The sequence below is a fragment of the Zootoca vivipara genome, chromosome 3, assembly GCF_963506605.1.
Source record: "Zootoca vivipara chromosome 3, rZooViv1.1, whole genome shotgun sequence".
NCBI lineage: Eukaryota > Metazoa > Chordata > Lepidosauria > Squamata > Lacertidae > Zootoca > Zootoca vivipara.
Window position 1 is genome coordinate 10,910,200 of NC_083278.1, and position 23,990 is coordinate 10,934,189.

General features: G+C 45.5%; 1 protein-coding gene across 1 annotated transcript; it reads left to right on the top strand.

Annotated features, from left to right (window-relative positions):
* The first annotated feature begins 4,846 nt into the window (after positions 1 to 4,846).
* On the top strand, positions 4,847 to 22,794 carry CHGB (chromogranin B). Its single transcript, XM_035110127.2, has 5 exons — positions 4,847 to 5,209; positions 13,753 to 13,799; positions 15,257 to 15,350; positions 16,433 to 18,093; positions 22,388 to 22,794. The coding sequence occupies exons 1-5, from the start codon at positions 5,158 to 5,160 to the stop codon at positions 22,469 to 22,471; spliced, it is 1,938 nt and encodes a 645-aa protein (XP_034966018.2). The 5' UTR covers positions 4,847 to 5,157; the 3' UTR covers positions 22,472 to 22,794.
* The last annotated feature ends 1,196 nt before the right edge of the window (positions 22,795 to 23,990 follow it).

Here is a 23,990-nt window from a genome sequence, read left to right on the forward strand (position 1 = left end):
GAAAATTTGCATTGATTGATCCCATAAATGACAACCCCAGATGTGGACTCTCTTGATCAGATCAAGCTGTCATCAGGCTACAATAAAAATAATTTTAAAAATGTTTTAAAGCAGGCAGAACCCCTTTCAGAACTTGCAATGTTGTATTTGATGAGAGAAATTTACTACCTCAGACCTCACTGAGCGGGGTCACATGAGCATAATTATAAGAGAAATGCTACAGTTATTGCCTGAAGCAAACCAAGCTCAGTTGAGGACCTGACACTGCAGTGTTGCTCAGAGCCCAAACATATTGGGTATACAATATGGTGATATTGTCCTTAGTTCAGTGACTCTGTGCCATTCCAACCACGCTTGGGGACCTGGGCAGCAATGGGTCTAGGGCCCAAACCCCCAGATCCTGGGCATGCCTGGACATGGACAACCCCAGAGTTATGTATACAGTGCAAGAGGGTTGGCTGTAGTGAAAACAGCAGTCCAGAGACACCTGGTGTTCAGCAATCCCTGAAACCTAGTGGGCATGTCCCCATGATGGAGAAGCCCGCTACACACTTCTAGGACAGCCTGAGAGGGCTCTGAACAAGCCTGCCATCATGGATGCTTCCTGGCGAGGTTATAACTCCAGTATGGGACCCAGGTGGCGCTGTGGTTAAACCACTGAGCCTAGGGCTTGCTGATCAGAAGGTCGGCGGTTCGAATCCCTGCGACGGGATGAGCTCCCGTTGCTTGGTCCCAGCTCCTGCCAACCTAGCAGTTCGAAAGCACGTCAAAATGCAAGTAGATAAATAGGAACCGCTACAGCAGGAAGGTAAACGGCGTTTCCATGTGCTGCTCTGGTTCGCCAGAAGCGGCTTTGTCATGCTGGCCACATGACCTGGAAGCTATACGCCGGCTCCCTCGGCCAATAATGCGAGATGAGCGCGCAACCCCAGAGTCGGTCACAACTGGACCTAATGGTCAGGGGTCCCTTTACCTTTTATGTACCTGGCAACGGGAAGAGGGTGTCATCATTTGCCATCATGCCCCAGAGACTGTAGGATCTCCTATCAGGCTGGCGGTCCACAGTGCGCACCTCATGACCATAGTTTAGTAGTAGAACCACTGCTTCGCAGGCAGAAGGTTCTAGGTTCAATCTCCACCACTTCCAGATAGGCTTGGGGAAGGCTTCTGTCTGGAACTTTGGAAAGCCATTGCCAGTCAGTGTAGATTATATTGAGCTAGACTCTAGAGGCACCAGTGGTCTTACTGAGTATAAGGTAGCTGCCTATGCAAAATGTCTCTTGAACCTGCTGAGGAGATCCAGAGGAGGAGTGTAGATGCTGGGGAGAAGGTTTGAGCCAGTATGGCTTGGAAGTGCCATGAGAGCATCACTGTTCAACTTTGCAGAAATTGACTTGCCTATGGGAGCATAAGCCCAGGGCTCGTTATGGGGCACTGTCCATGACCCACCCACCCCCTGACTCCATGCTCAGGGACTTAGACTATTCGGGGGAGGAGAGGGTAGACATAATTTGGCATTGCTGGCTCCATCCCACAGTGGTGTTATGGCCAGTTGACGGGTGCCTCTTCACCCTTGCCTGAGATTCCATGACACCTGGAGCTGCATGGTCCATCTCTTCCCATCCTATCCCTGTCATCCTCAGAGTCTGTGCCACACAGACTCCCTTCCCCAGCAGCAACACCACATCTGGGTGGAGGCAGCTTGGAGGGAGAGGAGTCAAACGTGAAGGAAGAGGAGCTGTGCCAGCCCATGCCACCAACTCCAGCACCATTGCAGCAAACAGCCACCTGGGTGCTCATGCTTCAGCCTCCCCACCCCCATGTGTGTGAGAAAGGTACTGCCAAGCCTTTGCAGTCCACCTTCGACCCCTTAGTTGATGTAGTGTTGTGTGTTGCCCTCTAGGCATCTGGACTGTGATTCTGGCAAGATGGAAGTGCCCATGAGGGTTTGGGCTGCAGAGCCAACAGATTGGAGTGCTTCTCCTGTGTGTGAGAGACGTTGCCCACTGCTGTTGGGGGGGGGATAGGAGTGTTAGGGCAAGACAGTTCTGACAAGATCCAGCATTCACATCTTGCAAAGGGATTTGGAGAGAGTGGGGTATAAGAAATGGGAGACCATTGCAGTGGTTGTCCATATGTTCTCCCCTTCCCTTGCTTGTTTGGGGTGCGCTATCCTGGCACCCCCAGTAGTTGAAGTGGAGTTTGTTGTTATGGGCAGGCTTCACCCATTGAACCCTGTCAGTGGAAGTCCTGAGATTCTGATGGAAGTTTGGCAGTTTGCTTTTTAAAGAAAAGCATGAAAACATGGCACATACCATGCACTCATTTTTTTTCTGCTGAATTTGCCATTGACCGGAAGGAAGAGCTGTAAGGGGGCTAGTAGGGTGGCTTGTTAGCCCCCTTGGGTCATAATTAATAGAGGGATGCTTGGTGTAATTACCAGACTGCCAAATAATGAATGGACTTCGTTCTCTTTATTCATTTTATGAAACTAGATTTTACCTTTAAGTATTTCTTGGCTTTGCTTCATCGGCTTACAATGTATGATTTCAGCAACTAATGGACAGGGAATATTTTCAGTCCATAAAAATAATTAGCATCGTTTATAATGGAGCGATTTGTGCAACTACATCGTTTGCGCTGATCAGTGGAGAACAATAGCCATGTTCCACTGAGATGGGCTAAAACGCAATGGTTCAGAAGCAGGCACCGGGTGCTTCCATGACTGGCTAAATGGGCCTTTGGCCTGATCCAGCAGGGCTCTACTTACGTTCAGGCAGAGAAAAGATTTATCCTGCGAGCAACTCGGTCACAGGCTCTGGTCACTACCAGACAAGTATTAATAGCCAGGACTCAACTATTCCCAGCTTTTCTCTCTGCTCTATCCCAACTCTGCAACTGACCAAGCTCCCACTCAACAGTTTCCCTCACTGACAGGGTTGAGGGGCTTGCCTGGGGGTGGAGGGGTGTATCTGCTTTTTTGTCTTGTTTTGGAGTATGTGCGGGTATTTTGCCTGTTCGAGGGAAGGGTCTGAAAAAAGCCATATTTTCTTTTCTGAAATAGATATTCTGTGACACTCATAGGAGTTGCATAGATTTCCACATGTACCCTTGGGCCTGAAACATTTAGGGACCTCTGGTACACGTTACAGGTAGGTAGCTGTGTTGGTCTGATGCAGTCAAAACAAAATGAAAAAATCATTCCAGTAGCACCTTAGAGACCAACTAAGTTTGTCATAGGTATGAACTTTCGTGTGCATGCACACTTCTTCAGATATCTTCTTCAGATATCTTCAGATATCTGAAGAAGTGTGCATGCACACGAAAGTTCATACCTATGACAAACTTAGTTGGTCTCTAAGGTGCTACTGGAAGGATTTTTTTATTTTGTTTTGTCTGGTACACATGACGGTCTTATATGCAAAACTACAACTAGTAGAAACAGTAGTAACAATAAATACATGTAGTGGTCTAAATTTCCTAGTCCTGCCTTGCTTTAGTAATACCAGCTATGACTACATATTTTGCTTTGTGTGAGCTCAATACCTCTGCTGGTTATATGGCTGCCTCCACCTCACATTCAGCACTGTAAAGAGTTTATAGAAAGATGGATTGAGGCATACTGCAAGATCGGTATGTATGGGGTTTTTCAGAGTTAGGTAGGCAATATAGGCAAATCTCTGTTCCCAAGGAACTGACAGTCTCCAACAGGCAGCTGGGAAGCAACAGAAGGTAGAAAGGCAAAGGGGTGAAGGATGTGGGCAGATTTCTCTAACCCATAGTGGTGTGTCGAGACAATGGGAAGGAGTGCGGGGTCCATTCATTCTGCTCAGGGAGAATCAAACACCCCCAACCCGGGGAACTCTTTGGATAAATTCTTACGTCAAGGGTCACCCCCCCCCCCGGGTTTGTTCCATTTCCCTGAAATCATTACAAGCACTTCAATAAAGAGGATGTTGCTGTGGAACATTTATCATTTAGCATCTCTCGATGTGTTGTGAGTTTCTATCGGCTCATTAGATAAATCTGCAGTGGGATGAGACAAGGTGAGGAAACTTAATTGCTGAAATAGGGCTCATTTGACAGGGATGTCTCTGCGGTGGGGAGGGGGAGAGAGAGAGAGCGAAGGAGTGTGTGTGGGCGTGAGTGAATGCGGGCGCATTTGCCTGTGAGTGACGCTGGAGGAGGGAATATTATTTTACAGAGAGGAGCTGGAAATCCCTTAGCATCGAAGCCCTCAAATAAGAACGGTGGCTTTTCCCCCTGCAGGTTCAAGTCAGTTCTGCACTTAGTTACCCCGCCACCGCACCCACCTTTTACAGTCATGGAGGGCAGTGGGGACGATGATCTTCTTGCAGGCATCTTGTTGGGTCCGTGTGTATAATATGAGGTAGGGGATCCCTGTGCTCTGACGCGGGATAGGAGTCTTCAGTTGTCATAATGGGAGGGGGTGGAGGTGGGCATGGAAACGATCTTTCTCTGGGGGCGCTGGGCGCTGCAGAGAATCGTAAGATAAAACTGCTTTGACAGTGAAAAAAGGATTGAAGATGGAAGTGAGGCTCTCTCTTCTACCCATAGCAGGGAAGGGACATTATCCAGGTGGTCTTCTGGGAAGGAGCATATCAAGCTGCCTTCTACTGACTCAGACCATTGCACCCCACGAGCTCAGTATTGCCTACCCTGACTGGCAGCGGTTCTCCAGGAGCTGGGTTGGACACTGGGGCCTTCTGTATGCCATGCAGATGCTCTAGCACCGAGCCATGGTGTGCTAGGAGGAGCGAAGGGGCGTCGGGGGCGAGAGCGGGCTTGGCAGGCTAATGAGAGGAGTTTTGTCTGGGGGTGGCTTTGCGCGGTGGTAAGGAAGCGTTGTGGGCGGCTGCCAGCGGGGGAGAGAAAGTCTCGCTGTCTTCGGCAGCTTCTGGAGCAGGATCTTTCTGGCGATCCCAGGGACTCTCCGCCCCGATCCCCCGGGAGCCATCTCTGACGCAAACCCCTTTCCCCGCCTGGCTCCGGCGCCCCCTCCTCCTCTGTATTCCCCACCCTCCCTTAAATAGCGTGGAGCTGCGGCCAGGAGGCGAGCTGGTAGCCAAGCAGCTTCAGCTTTTGCAAGCAAGTCTGTCCGTCCTGCTTGCTTGCCTGCCTGTCGGCCGGCCGGCCATGGTACCTTCCGTGGCGCTGCTCAGTCTCCTCGGAGCCGCAGCTCTGGCAGGTGAGTGAGGGCGCTGGGGGCCGCGCGGGTTGGGTCAGCACCACGGAGAGCTGCGCGGGGTCCGATCAGCACTGTGGATAGCGGCACGGCTCGGATCAGCACCACGGAGAGCGACGCGGGCGCGGCAGACCGCAGGGGACAGTGGAGGGGAAGGCGGGACAGGGATGCGGAGCTCGGTGGTGCTTCTCTAACCCTCGCCCACCTACGGCTGAGTCAATGCACCATAGCCAAGAACCGGGTGGCAGGCACCTCGCCTGGGCAGGGGAAAGCCCCCTCTCAGTCTGCCAAGGGATCCATCCCCTGTATTTCGTGAGGCTTCCATTCATCCATCCACATACCCACCCCAATTCAGTTACGCACCTAAAAGAGAGGAATCGTGTGTTTGGCTTGAACGCAGATAGGGTGTATTCATTCAACAGCTTCCAGCTCCAGTTATGCTCACTTCAGGGAGCGAGAGCCAGTCTGCACTAGCATCTCTTCAAAGGCAACAACATCTCCTACAATGCATGGGAGACTGAACCAAAAGATGGGCTCCTTGCCCATGTCAGAAGTGCATTGGGTTTCAAGTGCGCATAACCTGAATCAGGGTCCCCATGAGAGCAGGAGGAGAAAAGCTCATTAAAAGGGAAATATATATAAACTAGACCTTCTCGGTGTGTGTTTTCTTCTCACCCACCCATGTGTGTAAGGGAAGGAGGAGCAAAGGAGTAATATATACATGCTCAGTATTTGTGTGTAGTTACCAAGGGCATGTATCAAATCCACTGTGGGTGAACAAGCACTCCCACATGCTGGTTGTTCATTCAGTTTTTTGCCTGAATGGAACCAGACAGCTGAAATTAAGCACGTTAAAATGCTGGAGACACATTTCTAAAAACAGGCATTTTATAGGTATAAAACTGAAAGATAAAGTGACAGCCAGGATTTTTCACACATTTCACACATGTCCATTTCTTAAAAGTATATATGCCACTTGACTGTAAAAAGACAAATGAAAGAAACATCAAAGCAGTTGCTTTGGTTTGTATTTCAGTGTCTCGCAAGATCAGGACGCAAAGATAATTGAAAATTCCATATCAATTTTATCAATTTTAATAACATACTGGATGTTTTAAGAAATCCTTGCTTTAAAACTTGCCTTATTAACATAAATGCTGTTGGGGTGAACTTGACTTGCCTGTAAAAGAGAACAATTTCATTGTGGAATGAGGCACCCACTGCTGAAGTTTTGTTGCTCTTTTCCTCCACTCTGGCAACTGGGGTGAGTCACTTACATGCGAGGGCTTTCCGAGTCTTGGAGCTGTAAGAAGGGTAGGACAAGCCCATTAATTCTCAAAACGTTTATTTCTGTCAAAAGCAATGTGTTGTGTTTTATGTGGGCATGTGGGTCTCTAATACTGCTCATGAAGAAAAACCTGAACACTCAACCAGTGGTTTTAAGTGCCATGGACCAGCTGATGTGTACTATTTTAAAAAGTGATAGCTATATATTATTGATTTCTATAAAATCAACTGCAATACTGCACTGCCATGATGGATAATTAAGGCTGCAATCCTAGGTGGATAATTAAGGCTGCAAGTTGCACGGAGACAATATAGTGCAGTTGTTAGAGACTAGGAACTGGGAGACTAGGGCCACCCAGCAATTCCTTCCTTTTACAGCACAGATGGGGAACCATTTTCAACTTTTCTGGGCAACCTTCTGAGGACCACATGCCTCTAATGGGCCAAAGACAAGAAATGGAAGAGGAATGAATGTGAATTTTACTTTTGTAGAGTAGTCTAGTTTCTACACGCACACTCCCACACCACTTCTACCCTCCTTCCAGGCAAGCAGGAAGCATTATCGCTGTTCAAGGAAGCATTCCAGAGAGGCAAAAGCAAGGTCAGTGGGGAGAGGCAGGTGGCTGGGGAGAATCCTGAGGTCCAGATAGAGAGGGCTGCATTTCATCCTTCAGACCTGAGGATCCCCATCCCTGTTTTACCGAAAAACACATTTTGAATGCTAAATATAGTAAACCAATTGAGTTATTTTGGGGGGTGGCATACATCCCATCCAGGGTTCAGTGGTGGGTGAAACAAAACCTACTGTCATTTTGCGTGTTGTCATAAATGCATGTATTAAAGCTCTTAAACCCCTTTGGCAGAAGGTTGTCTAAGACATTATTGCCCCAGCCAATCGCACGAACAGTTGCCCACATCGTTGGAGATTGTGCTCTCCAGTAGTGATCCATTTGGTGCAATTCAGCCTGTGCTGTTGTAATGGACGGGTGCTCCTTTTTGTGCAATATGGCTCTACAGCCAACTTGTGGTATAATACCTTATCCCAAATGGAACTCCTGTATCTAATTGAAACATGCCTTTGATGCTGTAACATCACAACAGACAACACAAACTATATTTAATGTTGCTTGCTTAATTTAGTCAGTGAGTGTTCCCTTCATTCAGGGCAGGCAAGTATTGCCTTTGTTTTGAAATAATAATAATAATAATAATAATAATAATAATAATAATAATACAATATGGCTTTATTATCTCAGTAACACTTTACCCATTCCCACTCCCCGCCCCCCATTTACTTGTTAATCTGCTGCTCTTGGGCTCCTTCTAGTTTCTTGATATAAAAATCCAAAATTCTAAGAGGGCCACGTGTTCCCCACCACTGTTTTCAATAAAAGGGTCAGTTTCCCCATTCCACCTTTTTTTGAGATGTGATTCTATCTCAGGAGTAACCTCCCCACCCTGGTCAGCTCATTCTAACAAAATGAATTTCAGCAGGGACAAATGTAAGGGTTTGCACTTAGGCAGGAAGTGTTGGGAGATTCATTCCCCGTGTGCAGTCATGGGTTTATTGTGTATCATATGACTGTATGTGTTTTCATTCCACAGAGTGGAAGTGACGTAGACAGGATGTTTGTCTTACATGTTCCTGAAGTGGAACTATTGTTCCTTTGTTTTTTCTCTCTGCTGGATGATGCTAGAGAGAGAGGGAGCCATGTTCCATGCTCCATGTCTGTTTATGTGTAAATAAACTAGCTTAGCCAGAATGCTGAGTTGCTGGGGTCTGTTACGCAACTGTGCAAGTATCTGCAGATGCTAAGAGTGTGTTGATGTACTCCTGCATCAATCACTGAAAGTCCGGGGGCTGAGGAAGGCTCGGAAGCTCCCGAATGATTGCCCAGGAAACAGGGAACATGCCAGTCGGGCATGTGTCTCTGTCAGGGGTCTCCTTGTGAGTAGGACCTTTTCCTGACAGGAAGAACCAGCTGCACAAATGGAGCACCTGGATTGCCAATAGTACATGTGAAAAGAATCTGGAGGTCTTAGTAGACCACAAGCTTAACATGAGTCAACAGTATAATGCAGCGACAACTTAGGCTAATGCTGTTCTAGGCAGCATCAACAGAAGTATCATGTCCTGATCAAGGGAAGTCATAGTCCCACTCTATTCTGCCTTGGTCAGGCCACACTTGGGAGTACTGTGTGAAGTTCTGGGTGTCACAGTTTAAGAAGGATATTGACAAGCTGGAACGTGCAAAGGAGGGTGACCAAGATGATCAAGGGTCTGGAAACCAAGCCTTATGAGGAACAGTTGAGGGAGCTGGGTGTGTTTAGCTGGGATAAGAGGAGACTGAGAGGAGATATGATAGCCATCTTCAAATATCTAAAGGGCTGTCATGTGGAGGATGGAGCAAGCTTGTTTTCTTCTGCTCCGGATGCTAGGAGCTGAACAAATGGCTTCAAGATACAAGAAAGGAGATTAAGACTCAACATCAGGAATAACTCTTTGACAGTAAGAGTTGTTTGACAGTGGAGCGGTCTCGGGAGGTTGTGGACTCTCCTTCCTTGGAGGTTTTTAAGCAGAGATTGGATAGCCATCTGCCATTGATGCTTTAGCTGTGATTCATGCATCACTGTGGGTTGGACTAGGGTCTCTTCCAACTGTATGATTCTATGATTCTTTGTGCTGACAAATTATTGTTATATGCAAAAGTATGAAGCATGCATGTCAAAGGCACAAATCCTTTTGCTTAAACAAGCTGCGTGTGTGTGTGTCTGTTTTTCTGAACATATGAAGCTGCCATACAGATTCAGACCACTGATGCATCTAGCCAAGTTTTTACTCTGACTGGCTCTCCAGTATATCAGACTGAGGGGCCACCCAGATCAGCATTTTGTTTTCAACAATAGCAAGCCAGATGCCTTGGGGTGTTCACACAATAGTGATGGCTATCTCTTCCCCCCACTTCTGAACATGTGGCACACATAGGAAAACTGCCACTGAACACTGATTTGGCTCTCATCCTTAATAGTGATTGGCAGACCTAAATTTTTAGCTCTTCTATAAAGCCTTCAAAACTGCTGTCAGTCACTGCATCTTCTGGTACATCATCCCACAAATCAGTCGTGTGATCTGTGATTAAGGCAGCAATCATAATCATGTCTACTCAGAAGTAAGTCTCATTGAGTTTAATGGGACTTGCTCCCATATATGTGGGGATGGCAGGCTAAACACTTAGCCTGTCCTAAACCCATGGCCTAGTCACAGTTGTTATGTTCAGTGCTTTTTTTTCTTTAAAAAAAGTGTTTAGGGGTACTCTCATTTTCCTACTCATATTGAAATACTACCCCTCAATGATGCCAAACTTAGATTCACAAAATGTTTGCGTACCCCTGCCCCCCCCCCCCCAGAAAAAAGCACTGGTTATATTCTATCTCAAGGGAACAAGAAGGGGAGAATGCTATTGCCCTCCTGCCCTTCCAGGATTCCTAGAGGCACCTGTTTGGCCACTGTGGAAAACAGGATGTCTGGCTTTATAGGCCTTTGGTACAACCCAGCAGGGCTCTTTCTAAGTTTTTACAGTCAATTAATCTCACGGGAATCCCAAGTTGTAAAATGTTGATAGAAGAGTGGAAGAATTGCTATCTATTTGCTGTCTCTAGACCACACATTACGATAAAAAGCTATTATCATTTTCCTTGCCTCAAGTCAGTTGCATTCCCACCCTAAACTAAAAAGTCCTGAACAATTCTGCTTTTCTAAAGGTCCCCCACCCCTTGGTCATTTTGGTTACATTTTTCTGTACCTTTCCCATCTCTTCGATCCCCAGTCTGAGAAGGGATGACCGGAACTGTACTTGGCATTCTGTGCAGCTGCACCATAGATTTATATGATGAATTGAACTAGAACTCTGTGGCATTCCATTTGATGCTGCTGGACTCCAACTCCCATCATCCCTGTGCATTGACCATTCCAGCTGGAACTGCTGGGAGCTGGAGTCCAGCAGCATCTAGAGAGCCACATAATCTCCCCAACCCTGATCTAGAAGGTGGAACTCAGAAATTCAGTGCTCTGCTCTGGCTCTGAAGAAGAGATTCAGAAGGTGCTGACAGCATCACCCAGGATAGAGAAGCAACATAAGGTAATGGCTGTTATGCAACTCCCACTACAGTTTTGATGCAGAGTTCATGTGAGGGGAGGAGTGTGGCTAGAATAAGCAGCCCTCCAGGAATACCATGCAGGCAGATGGTCCTCTTTGGTCCTCTGCCAGCTCACTGATGGCTGCTTTCAACATTTAAATTTATGTTAGGCAGAACTGGCGGTGCTGCAACTGGCTTAAGTACATTCTCTGTCTCCTTAGGCTAGGGAATCGGGAACATTTTTTTCAGTCTGAGGGCCACATGAATTTCTGAGTAACCTTCCAGGGGCCATGTGACAGCAGTGGATGCGGCCAGAGGCAAAAGTAGGCAGGGCAATGAATGAAAGATTTGTTGTAATATACAGTTACTGACTCACAATTGCAGGCATGAAAGAGTTAACCTGAGCCCAGAGCTCAGGTTGCAGGTGGGTGTGGCTTAGCAAGCGCTCAGCAGCCTCTGCTTCCCTCCCTTTCTCAATCTTCATGCTTCCTGGAGCAAGTGAAGAAGGAACCCTGTGCAGGGAAAGTGCCCACACAAATCCAGAGCTGATTATGAGAGCTGGTGTCCAGCAATATTTGGACATACTACTTTTCCTGATGTATACTCAAGGGATTAGCTCAGGCATCCCCACACTTTGGCCCTCCAGATGTTTGGACTACAATTCCCATCTTCCCTGAACACTGGTCCTGTTAGCTAGGCATCATGGGAGTTGTAGGCCAAAACATCTGGAGGGCCGCAGTTTGGGAATGCCTGGATTAGCTGAAGTATACAGTTAATTATGGCTGAAAGGGTGTATGCTGGTGCAGAGCTGTGCATGTTTTGGTCCAGACCATGAGTTCCTTGATTCACAAAACCAGAAAAAGGTCTCCCTGTATCTCCTTTAGGCTGCTGCTAGATGTAATAATTTAAGGTATGCAAAAATCTATCAAAGGGTAGCTGCATCTGTCACTAGTATAATGTGGTGATGGATGTTGGACATTTTGGGGGTTAAACTAATTATCCTCAATGAGAAATGCTGCAGAAATTGAATGTGGCCTAAAGTACTAAGGGGGTTATTTCATTGTTTTATTCAGTGAACTTCCCTTCTGCTCTGGCATAGCTGCTACTGCCTTCATTCGGTATTGGAGATCATATATCCTCATCACAGCATTATTGTTTAATAAGCACACTTGGTTTTGAGGAATTTGGAACTGTGGAATTATGAAAACAGGCAGTAAATTCACGTTGCATTTCCTGACTGAAAGTACATTTGGGGCCCTGGTGGCACCAAAGCTCAGTCTTGGCTAGCTCACTTTGAATTATGGCATCTAATAGGTTGAGCTTATTCTGCACCGGTGGGCGGTTGTTGCTGTTTTTGCACTAGTGTCGTGTTGGATGGATTGCTGCATACTCGAGTTATTCATTCATTATTAAAAACTGCGTTAGCAAAAACAGTTTGCTTCCAATGGTGCAGCAACAGAGGCCTGCGCTCTACTGGTTTTGGACTGTCTGCGTTTTGCAGAATAAGTCAGGCACATTCATGGAAGTGACCGGGGTCGGGGAATATTGTGAGTCGGATGATGGGGCATTTTCACAGAGACACAAAATGTGATCTAGCTGACTCATGGGGGCAGGCAAACACCTATTCCCATTGCTAGCACATGACTCGCTCTCGTGAATATATTCATTTTATTACTGCCATAACTCACACAGAAAGCAAGCATTTAAAAAATGATATCGCTGCTTAACGTTCATGCTTCCGTATCTTTTTATTATCATTTGAATCTAGGGAATGTAAAAAACAAAAACAAAAAAAGCCCCACTCACTTTGAGCAAGCTATATCCAAGAGCTAAACAAGTAATAGTTTTTAATGACGACGAAAGATCATGGGATTAAATTCATATTTCACACTGGATATAAATCTTTCCAGAAAGGGGCTGGGGAAGAGGCTGTAAACCATTTTCCCACCCATGTACAGTAAGAGAACCATACAAGGGGGCAGGGGAATCAAAATACCTAAAGAATGAAACAGAATGAGTAGCAAGCATAGGAAACCAATATGTGGAAGGATTTCATTCATTGGAAGTTTGTCCGGGCTTTTTTGCAGATTCCTTTTCAAAAGCACTCAGAGCAGCAGGCACAACAGAGGCCTGCTGTTCTGACTCTGCAAACAACTTGCAGACTGTAAAGGAGGGATAACCAATATGGTTCACCACCCTGATGTCTAGCATCCTAGTAAAGAGGTGTCTCCACTTCTCACTGACTTTCATCAAGGATAAAGAAAGAAATGGGGACTGGGAATCTGAATGAAGAGTTAAACCAGGGAAGTACTGCAAGCAACAAGACCCTGCATTTGGAAGTGACTTGTTCAGCATTCCTGGTATGTGCTCCAGTGGTTGACATTATATATTCAGGGTACCAGGAAAGACTGGACAATTATGTTATTATTGAAGAACGAAGGCTGTAATATACAAAGCACATAGTTAGGATTCCAGGAGTCAAGCATCACACAAAACACCATTTTTAATTCTGGTGCAAAGGTTGGAATCGGCGAGTGAAACAAAGACAATGGGTTAGTGTTGAACTATGTTGGGGCTCATGCAGACTTGCCCTGGCCCCACCACTTTCCCTTGGAAAAACCCAATCTCAAAATGCTGAATCGGAGCAAACACCAATTGGGTTTTCTCCAGATTGATGTTTGCTCCAATTTATTGGTAAAGAGTGGGTTTTCCAGGGGAAAGAGGTGGTGCAAGGGCAAAACTGCTTGAAGCTATGCCTAGGAAGCATGGGACAAGCAGAAAACTGCCCAAACACATGCTTTCTAGGTGCAGGACAAGTGCAAGTGTGGGATCCACTGAAATCGAGTTAGTCATGCCTTAAATCCCATTGATTTCAATGGGAACTAAGTGCAACCAATTTAGTCTGTTCTGCTTATGGGTGCCATGATTTAGAAGGTTTGGCAACCACTTTCTAAGGGAAGATACATTTGCTGGTCTGGAGACAAATGTCTTGCAATGCAGCAATTATCTGTTGAAATCAAACCAATTTTTGCTGCAGTTTATAATGTTGGTTTGTTTTCACTTGTCACAATGTGCCATTGGGGTTCCCATGTTTCTGACATTGGAAATGTTTTTATTCAAAGGTGTTCATTCAGCACCGGTGGAAAAAGATGATCATGTTGAAGAAATGGTGAGTAGGAAAACGCTTTATTACACTAAAATATCTTTTTAAAAGATAATTTTTATTAAATTTTCCAAATCAACAAAAAGCAACACACACAAAAAAACTAATTACAATTTATCTTAAATTTCCCCGTCAATCTTTCGCTCCGCTGAGCTGTGACTTCCTTCCCTCCCATCATTTGGCTTTATTTCTCACTCTTGTCTCGCTGTTCCTTTTTATAAATATAGATAAGTTCATTTATTTCAGTCCTGCAAGTGTCTTTAAACTTCTACAGTTCTTCTCCATATAATCAATAAATTTACTCCATTCCCTCTGGGCTGCTACCAAAAGAAATATGAAATAAAATAATCTATTAAACATTAAAAACCTCCCTAAACTGGGCTGCCTTCAGACATCTTCTAAAAATCTGGTACTGGTAGCTGTTTTTCTCTTTGACATCTAATCGGAGGGCGTCCCACAGGGCAGGCGCCACCACCGAGAAGGCTCTCTGCCTTGTTTCCTTGCAACTTGGCTTCTCGCAACGAGGGAACCGCCAGAAGGCCCTCGGCACTGGACCTCAGTGTCCGGGCAGAACGATGGGGGTGGAGGCGCTCCTTCAGGTATACTGGACCGAGGCCATTTAGGGCTTTAAAGGTCAGCACCAACACTTTGAACAGTGCTCGGAAACGTACACGTTCCACTTTAAGGGCCTAAGAGTATTAAACACTGGGTGGAGGAGTGGGTAAGAATATGTCATGCAAATGTTGTCTTCTATCCCGAAAATGCCTCTGGCCCACAATGATGTTTGGCAGCGTTCCATCTGGAATTAGGGAAAAGCTTTGGCTTAATAGTTCTTTAATGCTATGCCAAGCAGATCATCCAATTACATCTGATTCAGGGGTGGATATGTATTGTATGGTACAGGCTGCCCTCCTGAGCACACTTACTTGGGAGTAAGCCTGTTGGAGCTCAGTGAGATTTTTCTTCTGAGTAAATATTCATAGAAGTGCATGGGTCAACAATTCCATCTGCATTAGAAGACAAAAGATTAATGACATCAAATACCACTTCAAATGACTGTTTGTTTTCAAATTAGTGTAATGGCCTGGGCACAGAGTACATCAATCTTGTACCCACTACGTTTAAAGGAAGCACCCTTTCTCACTCTGGAATATTTGGATCTCCTCTTCCTTTAAGGTGACAAATGAATATGCTTCTTGTTTAGTTGGGTGTTTATTTATAGAGCATTCTCTCTCCCTCTCTCTCTCAAAAAAAAAATCAACAGCAAACCTGTAAATTAGGCTTCTGTGTGCTTTATTTTTTAAAAAAATTATGTGTCTTAATTCACTTTTGCATTTTTTAAAAAACAAACACTTGTATTCCGATCCTATTCTGACTGTCTTGAAGGTCTCAGTTGGAGTAGAGTATTTTTTTAAAAACGGATAATCAAACATATTGATCTCCCTTTCCTGTCTTGGCTCTAGGTGACGCGGTGCATTGTTGAAGTCCTTTTGAACGGTTTGTCGAAAGCTAATGTTCCACCTATCAATCCACTGTGCAAAGAACTTCTGAAGAAAAGTAAGTGCTCAGGTCTTAAGGGAATCCGACCCAACTCAACTATTCCCATTTCTACACTAAGAAAATAATATGGTAGATGATACAATTTCACAAGCAAAGCTATCATGACTGCCCAAGAAACCATTAATATTAAAGTGGCCCTTAATCAAGTGTGGCAAACTTGCCGTGAGTATGGGAAACTCAAGGAAGATTTAAGACAGGGGTTGGCAAACTAAGGTCCGCGGGCCTGATCAGGCCCAGTTGCCCTCTGGTTCCGGTCCACGAACAGTTCTGCAATTGCCGCTTTTATCAGTGTGACTGCTATTTTTTCCTATTTTTTTCGGGTGCCATTTTTTGGTGATTCCCCCCCCCCTCACCGTGGCGGCCTTGAACTACTTGGAAGAAAAGGTGGCATAAACATGTAATACATAAAGTCATGCCGTACTTATGTATTGCTTACCTGCTGCCTTGTGTGACATCTTCAGGAGAAGAAAAGGCTAAGGCACGGGTAGGCAAACTAAGTCCTGGGGGCCGGATCCAGCCCAATTGCCTTCTAAATCCAGCCTGCGGATGGTCCGGGAATCAGCATGTTTTTACATGAGTAGAATGTGTCCTTTTATTTAAAATGCTTCTCTGGGTTATTTGTGGGGCCTGCCTGGTGTTTTCACATGAGCAGAATGTGTGCTTTTATTTAAAATGCATCTTTGGAGCAAATGATTTCCCCCAAAGAATCTCGGGAGCCGCAGTTTGTTAAGGGTGCTGGGAATTATAGCTCTGTGAGGGGGTAAACTACAGTTCCCAAGATTATGCTGCGGGTGTCACATGCTTTAAATGTGTAGTATATATTCAACCTATGCCTGTCACTAAAATAGTGTGAACTCTTGTGCATGAATGATGCTGTTTTGCCAACATGAGGAATAGCATTCCGGCCTGAATTGGGAGAATCGCTGATCCTCTTTTTTCTGGTCCTCAGTCTTCCGGATGAGCTGTAAGAAGTGAACAGGAATGGGAGGCAGGCAGGGATGGAAAACAGGGCAGGCAGAGAGTGCAAATATGATGGCATCCTCCTAAAGAATCCACAACTTGTTTTGTTTTGTTTTTAGCCAATCGACAAAAGCAAGGAGAAGAAAATATAGGCAAAGATGCAGAACGTGAGCTGAGGCATTTATCAGAATCAGAGGAGTTAGAGAAGCCACCAGAAGGAACTGTGAGAAGAGAAGAAGAACAGAATGAAGAAGAATTGAAAAGACAGGCAGAAGGAAGTGAGAAGTGGCATCCTGAGGAGAAAATCCACAGGGGAAATGTCAACCCACAAGTCATCTCCCAAGGGAGCCCTTATTCTTTTGATGAAGCCCAGAAGGAAGAAAAAAAGGATGATGCCGAGAAAAGAACTGAGGAAGAAGGTAGCTATAAAAGAAATCACCAGAGTGAAGAAGAAAGCAATGAGAAAAAACACAGCGAGGAGCTGGAGCGTGAGCTTCCAGACAAAAACTCTCCTCCTACAGCAGGAAGGGTGATTGAGGGTGACCTCAAACGTTCTGGAGGCCAAAGGTACTTGGAGGAAAACACGCATAGTCAAGAAGAGGGGAATCCAGAAAGCAAGGAAGAGGAAGATGCTGAGGAAGAAGAAGAGGAGAGCACCGAAAAATATCACCACAGCTTTCATCAAGAATACGAAGACTCTTCTGAGAGGAGAGAACCTGATGCAGAGAAGCGAGGCCGCAGACCAAGACATTATCACAGGAAATCAAGGCTGGGCAACTCCTCTGAATACAAGAGGCATCATAATGGTGAGAAGAGGGACTCGCCCGAAGAGTCTAGTGAGGAAGAAAGCGAATTCTGGGATAAAAGGAGCCACTACCCCAGACATTATTATGAGGCAGGGCACCATTTTGAGGAGAAGAGAAACTCTGACGAGGTGCATGGCTCTGAGGAGATGGGGGGAAAGAGCATGGACATGAGGCACCGCAGCCGGGAAAATGAAGAGAAACAGCACCACTACGAGAGAAGACTCCATGATGAACCACAAAATGAGTTGAGGCGCCACTATGAGGAAAAGACTCTTCACAGCAAGGCGAGTGAGGAAGATATAGGCAAGCAACATAGCTATGGCATCCGGGATGAGAAACGGCACCAACACGACAAAGAACGGCAGCGCTTGGAATGGGAGGAGCTGTCAAAACCACAAAACCTAGAAAAGGGAGATGAGGAGCAGAGGTTTTATGGTCCAGAAGAAAGGCACAACCCCAGTGAGGGAGAGCCAGAGAAGAGGCGCCACAGCGAGGGTGGGAGGCATGAGGGCAACAAAAGGGCCCTCCTGATGGAGGAGGGCTATCCAAGAAGCCACTACCTTGTGGAAACTGTGAAAAGAGCTGCGCCTCCACACATCCCTTACTACCAGCAGCTCAGGTGGAAGGGCAGACACGCTGAAAAGAAGGACAGCATCACCGATCCGTTTCTGGAGAGTGAAGAAGAAGAAGAAGAGGAGGAGCCCAGGTTCTTTCCCGAGTATAACGATTATGACTCGCCATGGGAGAAGAAGCAGCTGATGGATGGCGTGAGCCGCAAGCATAACAGCAACGACCCCAGATTTGAGGTGAAAAGGCAATACAACCGGATGGATGAACTTGCCCATCTTCTGAGCAACCGGAAGAAATCTGCAGAGTTCCCAGAGTTATACAGCTCCAAGGAAGACGTGAAAAGGGGGCACGTCGTGAGAAGCAGCAAGGGCAAACTCAGTCAGCGGCCTCTCACGCTGGAAGAGGTATTGCTTTATGATTTTGTATGAAATGCTCGTTTTGGTTTGGGGGTGGGGGGGGGAAGAGGCGAACTTTAATTTCAGCAACATGACTAGAGCAAAAGCTTATCACTGCCATCATTTCCAAAGCCTTATAGTGGTGGCCTGATAGCGAGATCAGCAAGTCCTATCCATGGGGTTGTGCCCCACATCGGGCAAAAGATTCCTGCATTTCAGGGGGTTGGACTTAGAGGAGTCTTGTGTTCCCCTCCAACTCTATGATTCTGTGATTCCCTAATCTAAACGACCTCTACATTTCGCAGTAGAGGTTTTCACTACAGAACCAGGCAAATTTTATTATGCACATTTGTTTTGAAACTGCTGATTCTAATTATGTTTTGTTAAATTTTATGGTGACTTGTTTTTAGAGTTTGATTTTATCAGTATTTTTTAATGAGTATTTAATATTATGTAAACAGCTTATAGGTTTTTGTGGATTAAGTGGTACAGTGGTATCTCTGGTTAAGAGCTTAATTCGTTCTGGAGGTCCATTCTTAACCTGAAACTGTTCTTAACCTGAGGTACCGCTTTAGCCACGCGATTTCTGTTCTCATCTTGAAGCAAAGTTCTTAACCTGAGGTACTATTTCTGGGTTAGCAGAATCTGTAACCTGAAGCATCTGTAACCCGAGGTACCACTGTATATCTATCTATCTTGTTGATACTTGTTTCCCATACACCAGGCATTCCAACAGGTAGATCGTGATCTACTGGTAGATCACTGGATTTCTGCAGTAGATCACTGGTAAATCATTGGCTCCCCACAAAACTCAACAACTTTGACCTGCACCCCCCCAATGGGCCTTCCTCCTTCCTAAAAAAGATCACTGCCAGTTTTTAACTCTGTGAGTAGACCGCAGTCTCTTGGAAGTTGGCCACCCCTGCCATACACCTTACAATGCAATCCTATATATTTTCACTACAAACTAAGTCCCATTTGGAATGGAACTTACTCCCAGGTAAGTGGACATAGGATTGCAACTTCAATTATAGTTTTTCCTTAGTTGCCCTTGGGAACTTCTCCTAAGGTGCTAACTGTATCCTGCTGTGCTATAATTGGCTCTACTGTAATCTGAATCTAGGCCAACCTATTGCGGGTAGGGTGCATATTTTGGGTTCCTGCCAGCTACATGATCTTAGGATTCACTCAGGAGTAATGAAGATTTATATGTAGTGCATGATATCCAATCCCTTTTTTTCTGAGAGCAACCGGATATTTAAACAGAAGCACATTTCTTAATAAACTCTAGATTTTCAGAGAGCTGTTAATTCAGAACTGGGACTCTCATTTTAGTATATGGGGCAGAATACTTTGCGTTTTGCGATGTTTGCCCTTGCAGAACTGACCACAGAGCCTTCTGCAAGGCTGCAAATATTTCTCATGAGTGGCACATTCCGACTCTCGGTACTTCATGATACAGCACAGTATGCTTCTCTGAAATTACCGACCGAGGGACTGTAAGGGCAGTGACAGAGTCACAGCACCAAAATGGCTATCCTGAGAAAACCCACAAGCTAAATTACTTGACCTAATTGGTGGGAAGGTGCCAGGCATTCCTGAAATGTAATATGTTGTTGCAGATTTGAAATGAGCATGATCAGTTGCAAATGAACTCTGATGATTGGGCAAAACAAACAAACAAACAAACAAACAAACAAACAAACACCAATACCTTGGTACCCCAATGTAACAGGCTGGTCCTTAGGTTTAATGTAGCTCCACATCTGTGTGGAGGACAAACTCACAAACATGAACTTGCATAGACATTGTGGTGTCCTACATTGCATTCCTATGGTGGTCTTCATGGGAAGAAGTTAGCTTTGATGCCTGGGAGCAACCAGCGTGCTCATTGGAGAGTGAATATGAGAGAGAGAGCTGGACTGGAGATTCCAAAAAAGGTCTGGGATCTAGCTGGTCACCAGTAACACCTCCACAAATGAGAGAATCCCTTGGAGGATGTTCTCTGCCACCATTAATCCACATAAGATGAAATATGGGAAGAGCTGCTCCTTCAGGAACCCTCGATCCAGGCAATTTGAGGCTTTAAAGATCAGAATCAGCACTTCAGATAGCCCAGAAACAAACTTCGTAGCGGATGCAGATGTTGATGAATGGGAGTAATCAGATCTTGGCAGCCAGTGTCTGACCCAAACCTATTAGTGTTGTTTTTTATTAGAGAACGTTTGATTACAAATCAAGGTTCGTGCAGTGAAGCAGCATATACAATTCCTGTGGAAATTGCATGCAAAGAAAGTTTTAGTATGTATCTGTAGGAAGTATATCATAAGGCATGGAAGTCCTTCATGGACAAGGTAGGTGGCAGATCGAAGTCAACATCTGACTAATGGATATTGGGACAGGAAGATCAGGACAGAGCTGGTCTGGACTGTGGTAGTTCCCAAGCACTTTTCAAAGGCAGATGCATGTAAACACATTATAGTTCAATGGGATGTATCATTGTGGAACGCCCTCCCTTCAGATGTCAAGGAGATAAAGAACTACATAACCTTTAGAAGACATCTGAAGGCAGCCCTGTACCAGGAAGTTTAAATGTTTGATGTTTTACTATGTCTTACATATGTTGTAAGCTGCCCAGAGTGGCTGCGGAAACCCAGCCGGATGGGTAGGGTCTAAATATTATTATTATTATTATTATTATTATTATTATTATTATTATTATTATTATTACCCAATAAATAATGCAGTTCTTAGCAGCCCCTTGAAGATCCAGTAGCAAAGTTGGGTTCAGGAGGACTCAGGTTGCAGGCCTGCTGTTTCAGGGGGAACACAACTCAATCCAGAACAGGCCAAACACCACCTCCTAGGTCAGAGAAAGAAAACCCCTACAGCCATTGGATGGATGGAGTCCAATTCCCAAATGGAATTCAACATCTAGCAGGTCACACCTTTCCCATCCCTAAACCACTGAGCCCCTTGGGCTTGCCAATCGGGAGGTTGGCAGTTCGAATCCGTGCAACGGGGTGAGCTCCTATTGCTCTGTCCCAGCTTCTACCAACCTAGTAGTTCGAAAGCACACCAGTGCAAGTAGATAAATAGGTACCGCTGTGGTGGGAAGGTAAATGGTGCTTTCATGCGCTCTGGCTTCTGTTATGGTGTTCTGTTGCTCCAGTAGTGCTTTAGTTCTGCTGGCCACATGACCTGGAAAGCTGTCTGTGGACAAACGCCAGCTCCCTTGGCCTGAAAAGCGGGATGAGCGCCGCAACCCCATAGTTGCCTTTGACTGCACTTAACTGTACAAAGTTCCTTTACCTTGACCTTTACTTATAGCAACTGGACCCTACCATTTATATTTCTGTTTTCTCTGGGCTGAGTTTGTTTGCTATTCTTCCTCCAACCCATAACCACCTTCAGCTGTATGTAGAGACGCACAGTCCTCCTCCTGCCATGTCACAAGGACCCGAAAAGCTGAGATACAATGACACCCAACTCTGCACAGCCCCTCCTGGTGGCTCCATGCAGCTGTTGAATAGCAGAGGCTGGATCCTAACTATCCTGAGGGAAAACTCCTATGGGGCAGCATAAAGGTAAAGGGTAAAGGGACCCCTGACCGTTAGGTCCAGTCATGGACAACTCGGGTTGCGATGCTCATCTTGCTTTACTGGCCGAGGGAGCCGGCGTACAGCTTCTGGGTCATGTGGCCAGCATGACTAAGCCGCTTCTGGCAAACCAGTCACATGGAAACACCGTTTACCTTCCCGCTGGAGTGGTACCTATTTATCTACTTGCACTTTGACGTGCTTTCGAACTGCTAGGTTGGCAGGAGCTGGAACAGAGCAACGGGAGCTCACTCTGTCGTGGGGATTCGAACCGCCAACCTTCTGATCGGCAAGCCCTAGGCTCTGTGGTTTAGACCACAGCGCCACCCGTGTCCCATATAGGGCAGCATAGCTGTCCCCAATCACCACCATCTCTTCAGCTTCCCTGACAGGTAGGAACAGAACCACTTCAGGCAGTGCCATCAGGCCCGTTCTGCAACAAGAAAGGGTGCTATTGAAGGCAGCTGAGAGATCCTGGAAAAAATAACGGTGTCACACTGCGAGTAAATAAATATGTGCAAACGAGCCATGGCCGGGTGTAGTTTTCTTCCACCTTGAGGGGTGACAACACGCCTTTGATGTAAGTGATGATTGCTAAAGAACGAAGGAATATTTGTACCACGATCCGGTGTTCCTAATAAAGAGTAATCTAAACCTGTGATATCTTGGCCTACAAGGATTTGCATTGTTTCCATTCTTCACAGGAAAAGGAACTGGAAAATCTGGCTGCTATGGATTTGGAGTTGCAGAAGATAGCAGAGAAGTTCAACAGTAACAGGAGGGGATGAATCTGGCCTGGCCTAATGTGGGTATGGTAAAGTGCGGCTTTGTTTAACAGTACACTATATTTACTGGTAAAGTCACTGCCACAAGTGTTACTCTCCTTTCCTTCCTAATAAAGAAGTAAATGCAGTTTACTGCCCACTAGTTACCTAAGTGATGGTTTGCACAGGCCCAAGTATCTTTATTCCAAATACGCTAGGAAGACCAGCATGAATTTTCAGCATCTAGACCTGTGTGCAAGGCAGACGTTTTAAAATGCGTGTGGAAATAATTGTGTGTGTGTGTTCTTCAGAACTATGTTGTCTCTTAGTTTGAAACAATAAAAAGTATGTTGTTCACATTATCGCATGCTTGCCTTCTCTGTTAGTCTCATAATGATTTGCAAAGTGTTGCATCGATCAGGGGGATGGGGGGGGGGGGGGCAGCAACACTTAAAACAACCAAGTCTGAAGTTCAGCCATTATTGCCCAACGTATGTTAAGTCACACCAGCAAACAGTGATGCCACAGTCACCCCCCACACCATACATTTAAAGTACATTTAACACAGAGGGCTTTTCCCAAGGAATTCTGGAAACTGTAGCTAAGGACACTGGGGATTGTACCTCTGTGAGGTGCAAACTACAGTTTCCAGGATTCTTTGGGGAAAATCATGTGCTTCATAGGCAGGCTTCCTCAAACTCGGCCCTCCAGATGTTTTGGCCTACAATTCCCATCATCCCTGACCACTGGTCCTGTTAGCTAGGGATCATGGGAGTTGTAGGCCAAAACATCTGGAGGGCCGCCGTTTGGGGATGCCTGTTCATAGGTATGTTGTGGATGTGACCTCAGAGTAAGGCTCTTTGGGTGATGGCACCCATATTACAATGGGGCAATGGCAAATACTCATCCCTTGGAACCCTTTTTTGAGCCTGTTGAATCTCAAACTGGGTCTGTTTTTGAAGCACAAACATACCCAAAGGAAGCATGGTGTTGACATAACCCTGAAGGAGCGTCTCCACCCCCATCGTTCTGCCCAGACACTGAGGTCCAGCTCTGAGGGCCTTCTGGTGGTCCCCTCGCTGCGAGAAGCAAAGTTACAGGGAACCAGGCAGAGGGCCTTCTCAGTAGTGGTGCCCTCCATCAGATGCCAAGGAGATAACCATGCAACTTTTAGAAGACATCTGAAGGCAGCCCTCTATAGGCTTTTAATGTTTGATGTTTTCTTACTGCCAAGAGTGCCTGGGGCAACCCACCCAGATGGATTGGGAATAATAATAATAATAATAATAATAATAATAATAATAATAATAATAAAATAAAAAATAAAATAGGTTCTGTTTTGGTGCTTATCATTCTAAATTCTTTATTGTACATCAATTAAACAAAATAAAATTCCCTTTATCATTCTAAATTATGCAAGTATTGCTAAGAATCTTACCCCCCTCCCCCAATATATATAAACACTATGCTTATATATATGGGCCGTTTTCATTCTTTCTCAGCATACACTTTTCAGAATCGTGGCCAATAAGTCCGGTGTAAA

Bases quoted from the DNA above. Each gene is read 5' to 3' on its own strand.
- CHGB (XM_035110127.2), top strand. From the start codon at position 5,158: ATGGTACCTTCCGTGGCGCTGCTCAGTCTCCTCGGAGCCGCAGCTCTG. The intron at 13,800-15,256 runs GTGAGTAGGAAA...TCTTGGCTCTAG, and splicing joins ATGATCATGTTGAAGAAATG to GTGACGCGGTGCATTGTTGA. The intron at 18,094-22,387 runs GTATTGCTTTAT...CATTCTTCACAG, and splicing joins GGCCTCTCACGCTGGAAGAG to GAAAAGGAACTGGAAAATCT.